At 42.6% G+C, this 8,739-nt stretch overlaps 1 protein-coding gene across 1 annotated transcript in view; it reads left to right on the forward strand.

Annotated features, from left to right (window-relative positions):
- Nucleotides 1-5,562, forward strand: part of LOC125284987 (RNA-binding motif, single-stranded-interacting protein 3-like) — a 262,838-nt gene extending 257,276 nt beyond the window's left edge. The window contains exon 14 of the mRNA XM_048229169.1: nucleotides 667-5,562. Within this exon, the coding sequence (XP_048085126.1) occupies nucleotides 667-706 (40 nt within the window). The 3' untranslated portion in view covers nucleotides 707-5,562. The remainder of the gene's footprint in view (nucleotides 1-666) is intronic.
- Nucleotides 5,563-8,739: the final 3,177 nt, after the last annotated feature.

Here is an 8,739-nt window from a genome sequence, read left to right on the forward strand (position 1 = left end):
AACTCCAACTATGCAAATAGCAATGTTACCATATTACCTCCTCCAATCAGTATCATGTCATAACAGTTACTTTTTTACTTTTTATTCTTTCTACAGTGATCTATCTATGTTAACTATCTTGATATTATCTTTTGTATTCTCATGTAAGAGTGATCTCTTACTCTTTCTCCCATATAAATATCAAAGCAAGTACAAGACCAACGACTTAGCTCAGTGTGTGTATTTGTCTCTTTGTCTATTTGTTCAACTACTACATTATTATAGTAGTATTATATAATCGTATTGTATACTATTACATTATTATAGTAGTATTGTATAATCGTATTGTATACTATTGCATTATTATAGTAGTAGTGTATAATCTATTGTATACTATTACATTATTATAGTAGTATTGTATAATCGTATTGTATACTACTACATTATTATAGTAGTATTGTATAATCGTATTGTATGCTATTATGTGTTGCCATGGTGCATCTACATGTGCACTGCCAAAGCATAACAAGCAGTTCAATCTACTTTGGAATCATCTTGTCAAGCAAAAACATACCAGTAAATACCATATAAATAAACTCTTTCTGTGTCTCTCTCCCTCTATTTCTCCATCTCTGTCTCACTCCCCCCATCTCTCCATCTCTGTCTCCATATCTCTTTCTTTCACTGGCCCTCAGATAGCAACGGGACAGAGAGAATGTACCTGTGACAGCATTGCCTTGAGTCAGTGGGAGATGTGGCCGCACTGAGAATGAAGAGAGAGGAACTGACAGATTGCTTCCAGATCGCCCAGGCACCCCCCAAAAAAAAAAAAAAGACAAAAAAATTAAACAAAAAAAAAAAACTAGGAAAAAAAAATGTAAAAAGAGATACTTTTATCACGTCCTACCTGGTCTGAGCACAGAGACGGAGGGAGGTTGGAAGCTCCACTTGGCGCCGTGGCAACGGTTGATAAGGTATCATATTTGGTAACATGCCAGCTGGGATGAGTTGAGGCTTGAATTCTTTCTCCAAGAAATTCCTCAAAGAGAAAAAAAGTATAAAATTACAAAATATATATAAAAATATAAAAAAACAAAGGTGAGTGCACAGGTAGGGGAAATGAGGTTTATTTTTTTTTGGAGTAGAGGAAGGGAGTTTGAGAGCTACAGATTGTCTTCCTCAGATATTAAGCTACGGTTTCTTTTTCACTCTTCCTTTATTTTTGATTTCCTCCTGTTCAAATTTTAGTTTTATAGAGATCCTCAATAATGTTGGGTTTTCTTCTGAATCTTTATTGCCTTAATTTTGAGGACGTCAGAGACGGTGTCCCGTCCTGTGTCCTGTGTCTCGTTTGAAAACAGAAGAGTGGTTTAATCGGTTCCTTGAATCATTTGATGGTACAAGGTGCTAAAAAATGTCTAGCTAGAGAGATAAACCTATCAAATAAGCTGTACAGATTTCATAGACATGAGCTTTTCATTTCTTCATTTGAAGAAAACAAAAATGTTTTGGGGGAAATTTTGTGTAAGAGGAATCCGAATTTTGAAGAGAAGATACAAAATGCTGTGGAAGAAGAATAGAGGGAGACAAAGCTTCAAGATTTTTTCACACAGATGTTAAAGAAAAAAAAACACATGTACTGCGTTTTAGTAAATGCAGTTTCTTGCAAATGCTGAACCTGTTTTTTTTATTACCATGGTTATAATTTTACATGGCAAAAAAATTAATTGCTGTTGACGACTTTAGTGCTTTTTATCTGCAACCTTTGACCTTTTTTATGAGCTTTAAGATGTTTTTAGCCCGCTTTGCTTGTCCCACTGCAAAAAAAAATTAAAAAAAGGAATAAGAAAAAAAATAAAACATGACATTAAAAAACCCAGAAGAAAAAAAATAATACTTGCAATGATAAAACTTCGTAGATTCAGTAGGAGCTTATGGTCTAAAACCAATCAGTGCAAAAAGCAATAGAGGAAATTGTTGACAATTTCTGTAGTCTTTCCTAGTTGTGGATAACATGCAGCCAGAGGGATGGCCATTTTTATACCAAAGATGAAGAGACACTCTGAAATAGAGGAATTTTTTGGTGTTTTTTTTTTCTTCTTTTTTTCCAAATATTTGATTTTTTTTTTCCTGTTGATGTCGGTGTTGATGTTGATTGTTGATATTGATTGTTGTTGTAGCTGTTGTCATTGTTGTTTCTGATTTGACCTTGATGGCCGGCCCAGTTTGTTCTTTCTCTCTCCGTTTTACCTCTGTCTTTCTCTTTTCCTGTTTCTTCATTCTAAATGGTCGAAGCTACCCTCCAATGTTATTGTATGCACCACAGAGAGTAAATAGGATCTGAACAGATGCAGATACAGATGGTTTTAGTCAAAATAGCCCACTGATCATCCCACATTAGATATTAGAAACAGAGAAACAGGTAACCAGGCACAGTGGTCCACTAGAGGAGAGGCACTCGTTATTTCATCATAATTACAAGGCATCACTAATGAATGAATATTGGGCCCATGTCTTTTCTTAGTATTGACTGAGAGATCTATAACGTTTTTTTTTTTTTTTTTTTTTTTGTTGGAGGGGGGTTCTTATTTCATTCTCTCATTCATTCTTTAAACAAAAATAATTTCAGAGACACAGTTGTCTGCTTTTTTTCAACCCAGACTGACATATCTTGGCCAGACACTGAGGTTAACCTAAAGACTAGCCACGACCATCAGTGTGGTATGTCTCAACATGCAGTCTTGAGCAATATGTTCTTGATCACAAACATTGGGTGGGAAGCATATCAAGCAGCCCAACAAGATACTATTGTAAAATGAATCTGTAGGATGTGGTCTTGTGTTGGAACAAACTGCAACCAATGTGACTTGGAAACTGGGGAATGGAAAAGCCTAGGGGAATTCAACAGACAAGCAAACAAGCACTTCTTTTAAGCAGGCCTGTCTGCTGGCACAAGCTCCACCACAGCCTACTCTCAGTGTTTCTCCAAGACTGAGCACATAAACAGCTTTACTTCACTGGTGCACACACACACACACACACACACACACACACACACACACACACACACACACACACACACACACACACACACACACACACACACACACATTCATAGACACAAAGACCATGCCCGTGTAAGCTTGCAAATGACTTCATTCCAGCGAATTGTCTCAGTTTAAGGGTCGGTTGGGTACTGGGCATGCAACGCTCATTAAATTCTCTCATGTCTGGGGTGCTACACTCTCCCTGTGCCTGCCTAGCCCATAGAGTGTCTGCCTTTGTGCAGTGGCATGAGCAAATTAGTCTCTTCTCGGTCCTCGTGTTTTTGTTTTAATGTCCCTTAATCGCATTTGGATGGCAGTATGACCGCCATGCCCTTTTAGCCTCCGTGTAAAACGAGGCCGTCTAGCCTCTGTTTGACCCCCCCTTCTCTCTCTCTCTCTTTCTCTCTCTCTCTCTCTCTCTCTCTCTTGTTTTTGAGTCATCAGGGTCTGAACTCTTGTCCTAGGAGCAATTTTGTGTCACATCCCATTGTTTGCACGCTGCGTTCTATGACAGATTGGTTTGATTTCACACAAGCTTACTTTCTGGAGTCTGTGCACCCACAGCCACTTTGTGGGAAGGTCGGCATACGCGTTGAAACAGGAGAGGCGGACCCTTAGACACCAGGTGTTTTTTGGTGTCATCCACACAATCAGAGTGAATTCTGAGTGCCTTTTACGAAGCTTCCAAATGATTCCAATATCTCTGATACACATGAGAGAGAGAGAGAGAGATAGAGAGAGGGGGGAAAAAAAGCACATTTCAGAACAGTCTTCAAACGGGGCGAGACCTTATCAAAATGAGAAGTTGCGTGTATCAAATCGAATGCCACAAATGTACAATCTCTTCTAAGGTGCTAAGATGGAAGCTGTCATGGGCCTTCACCTTCTGTGTGTCTACTGCATGCATTCAAGCCATGCAAACCTCTCCTGATCATTTGATTGACATCTGATCTCCGAGCCTGCCTGCACATCAAACTCCCATATAGTTATATTTTTTATCAGACATTCAACAACAGTACACCTTGTCGTTTTTGCTGCGTTGTAAGGTGCACATGCAAAAACAGTTGTGGCAGTTGTGTTTCGCGTTCGCTGGCTTTCACAAAATTTCACAAAATTGTCCTGTTCTTCTGGAGTCTCTTACTGTATGTCTTATGAGAGTCAGTTCTATTGTCAAAGACATTTGTGTTCAAGCAGGAACCATGTGTTCCCCCCCTGAAGAACCATTTTAAGCACCACAAGAAAGTAGCTCTCCTACAGAGATGAGTCGAAAAACATCTTTTTATGTTTTACAGTGTGCGATGGCGTGAACGCTTCGCCCCGTTGACTTGACTGTCACTGAGTGCTTTGATACAAGCTGAAAGCCATGATGTTTCAACAGCATGAGGTAGGCTGGTACAAGGCATCTACCTTGAGTGACAGACATGTCGTACCAACCAGCTCTACAGAATCCTGTTGAAAGACAAAGACACAATTTTTGAAGAAACGGGGAAAATGTGTCGCCATGGTGTATCTCAGTTTGAAGCACATTTAAGCATCTGTTCAGTCAAGGCAGTCAACCTAAACTGCCATACAAGATCTGTTTTCATACAACTCCAGATTTTTTACGGAATGTAGTGGTGTGTGTATCCAACGTTTAAGCTAAATTTATCATAAAGACGATAGAAGAAGTGTATGTTTTGAGTAATGTTTAGATATGAAATCAAAGCCCATCGACTGCATCACTCACTTCAAACATGTTTGGGTGGGGGATTGTTGTGATGCGGTCTTTGAAAGGAAGATAAGAGAAAGCCATATTTGGGACTGACACCGGAGCTGTTTGACTGAACAAAAGAAAGAAAGAAGAAAAAAGCTGATGGAAAAGGAAGTGACAGTGGTTTAGCTCATCTTCACTTCCGTCCTACAGCGAACAGTGTCTGTGACTTTCACTACTCTTTCACTCTCACCTGTTTGTGTGCTATTTTTTTTCTCAATGCAGTAATTTTCTCAACTCAAAGCCGCACTTGTCTGATCTGGTTTGACTGGTCACTCAAAGAGTTTGTTGATCACAAGAAATTACATTGTGAGTGTCTGTGTATGTGTGTGTTTTTCTCTTTGCAAATCATTTTTTTTTTCTCTTCTCTTGACATGTTTCAGAGAGAAATGGTGTTAAATATGGTATTCATAGCTGCTATTCAACGATCTCTCGCCGATCCCAGATGTAGACCGTTAGGTGATGTTTTGAAAGGGTTGTGTAGTGATTTGATGGCGAGTGTGTCTTGTGCTAGACTAATAAATGGTGCTTACTGCATGGCTCCTGAGACTAACCTGTGAGATGAAGCTTTACTGTCCACCTACAGTACCCCCACACACACACACACACACAAACACATACACATACACACACACACACACACCTCATCTCCATTCTTTTGTAGTCTCTGAGCTTGACATAGCAGGAGAAATCAATAGCAGTGTCTAATAGTAAGGGTCAAGTGGAGACAGAGAGCATGGGAAGAAAAAGACGGGCAGCTCCCAGAAATGGGGGCGGGGGGGGGGGGGTCGGACACTTTCTGCACGTTCTCCTCTCCTGTTTCATCACTGAGGCACGAGTCAAAGCCCTCTCTGGAGCCCCATGCCCCAAAAATCAGGGGGGAACGGGGAACCGCGGGGTCCCGCATTTGGTTTCGGTTAGTGGGCCGTGTCCTAGAGCATTACCCCGGAGACTATTCATTTACCCAAAGAGTAATGACACGGTGGAAATAACAGAGAGAAAAAGAGAAATTGTCCCCGAGATCAAACGCACTGGACCGGACACATGGTCCAAATCACTCGGTGGGATCGCGGGGGCTTAGGAAAATGGCCTCAAATGTTGGATTTAGGTATTTCTCTCTTGGAACTTTTGCTTTCATGGTCATGACAAACATTTGTTCATTATCTGCCATTTCACAGCAGTGAAGGAAAGCCTTCGACCCTATAGAGCATTTAGGTCCCCATAACACACACTCAAACACACAAACACACACATACACATGGTCAGAATGTGAACAAAATGTTGTTTATGACTTGCTGTGCACCCACAGAGTCTAAAATATACAGGAGGGGCAGTTCAAAAGGAGCCATATAGCATATAACATGCTTTAGCAGACAGGAGCTTTATGATGGAGTGCAGCTGAAAGTTTTGGCCGAGGGTAGAGGATGATAAAAAGGGTCTTTCTTCAGACTTTTGGGTGCTGCTCGCACTCTCTCCCCCATAGATCAGCACAGTCATGAGTGGAGCTGTAGCCACTGTTGGCAGGCAGGAGCACAGGTGGGAAGCAGTGTGAGGAGAGGTGAGGTGGAGGGGAGAGAGAGAGAGAGAGAAAGAGAGAGAGAGAGGCAGAAAGAGGCAGAAAGATGTCTGGCTGTGACCAGCTGGCCTCTTTCGTACTCTGTTTGAAAACGACGTTGACTAATGAGGTGACCTCTGTTGCCATGAATGCTAATGCACACGCGCACACACACACACACACACACACACACACATACACACATTCACCCATGCTCACAGAAATGCACACGCACAATTTGCAAAGATTTTCTCCGGACGCACAAGCGCATATGCTTTTTAACACGTTTTTTGACACGCAGTCATCAAACACTCGCATACTAGATTTAAATTAGCCCTCTGAATCCTGTCACCATAACACAGCTTGCATATACATCTGCACTCACACCCACCCTTGCTCACACACACACACACACACACACACACACACACACGCCAAGCCCACTTAGTGCTGCTGCTATATCCCTGACAAGTTTTTCCTGCAATACCTCGCCCCTGGCCTTGAAGTAACATTCCAGACATCAGTCACTGTCACAGCTCAAAAGAAAGTGTGTTTACACACTCTCACATCTTTCTTTCTTTCTCTCTCTATCTCTCTCTCTCTCCCTCCTTCCTTCCCTCCTTGTCATTTGTCTCTCTCTATTCTGTCTTTCTAGATTTTAGGTTGACTGCATCTCTGCAGGATTGGCCAGGTGCTGAGTACTGTGCCCTTGCCTCCCACCTCATCTCCCTCTCTCTTTCTCTGTCTCTTTCTCTCTCTCTCTTTCTCTCTCTCTCTGCATGCGGTGCCCTTCACAGCTCGGCGTTGCCATCTGTGGCCGCTCAGGGTTCACGCTCTCGCAGCTCCACCACATCTCACGCCCCCGCACCCCCTCCGGAGGCCGCCCGCACCTCTGGGGTGATGCGTGCAACACGCCAGCGCTCCGCAGTCTCCGTCTGCAGCTCTGGGCGAACGCGTAGGGCAGCTGTGTCGACACCTCAGTGCCCGATCCGTATGATCGGCCGGCGATGTCTGCCCTTCAGTGTCGATGCGAATGATAGGCCGGCGATGTCTGCCCTTCAGTGTCGATGCGTATGATAGGCCGGCGATGTCTGCCCTTCAGTGTCGATCCGAATGAAAGGCCGGCGATGTCTGCCCTTCAGTGTCGATGCGTATGATAGGCCGCCGACGTCTGCTCTTCAGTGTCAATGCGTATGATAGGCCGGCGATGTCTGCCCTTCAGTGTCGATGTGAATGATAGGCTGGCGATGTCTGCCCTTCAGAATCGATGCGTATGATAGGCTGGCGATGTCTGCCCTTCAGTGTTGATGTGTATGACAGGCTGGCGATGTCTGCCCTTCAGTGTTGATGTGTGTGATAGGCCGACTCTGTCTGCCCTTCAGTGCCAATGCATATGATAGGCTGACTCTGTCTGCCCTTCAGTGCCAATGCATATGATAGGCTGACGCTGTCTGCCCATCATTGTTGATGCGTGTGATAGGCCAGCTGTGTTTGTCTTTCAGTGTTGATGCAGGCGATAGCCTTGTAATGGGGGTTGTTGACCAAGAACTGAATGTCAATGACCAGTCGGATAGTTTTGGAGGGGTTTTTGAGACCAGCCGGGTTCCTTGGTTTTTGATTTCATTCTCCATGAATGGCATGGATATACAAGCGAGCATGAAATAGGACCTCAAACAGCATGGAGAGGTGGATTCCACAGGCTAATCAATGCATCGCTTCTTCTTTTGATGTTGCATATCAATTTGACACACTTCCTTTCAAAGGACTCACAAGTCTCACCCTCTCCCCTGCAGGTATTAGGGACACACTACCACACACACACACACTACACACACACACACACCGCGACACACACATTAAAGACTTGTAAACCAAGCAAAATATTTTAAGTGAGAGAAAAAGAGTCACTTCCAATCAATAAAAGTTGGAGCTAAACACAGGACCTAGAATACACTAGCCATGAGATTAGATAACAAGAAAAGAACATATTTATTGGGACAGATTCACAACAGAGTATTTTTAATTAGCAATGCTAGGTTTTCATCGATTTTGTTAACGCTTGTTTTGTTTATGTTTATTTTGTTGTTGTTTTTGTTGTCGTTTCTGATTGTAGTTTTCTGTTGGGGTTGGTTGTTGACATGTGTTTTCTGTGCGGTGGAGGACAAGGCCGGGCGTTACTTGTGTCACACATTTGGTGATCGGTGGTGAGACGTTTCTGTACATCTGTGGACGATGGGATCAACTTTGGTTTTATTATTATGTTGTTGTTTTTTTCTCTGATGAAGCTTTCAATAAAAAATATGGAAAAAACAAAACTGCCAGCATCATGACTTTCATCTGTCCTCTTTCATAAAGCCCCTCCTATATATGGAATTTCACAACATATTGGACCATTTATTTCATAGCAT

The sequence above is a fragment of the Alosa alosa genome, chromosome 20, assembly GCF_017589495.1.
Source record: "Alosa alosa isolate M-15738 ecotype Scorff River chromosome 20, AALO_Geno_1.1, whole genome shotgun sequence".
NCBI lineage: Eukaryota > Metazoa > Chordata > Actinopteri > Clupeiformes > Clupeidae > Alosa > Alosa alosa.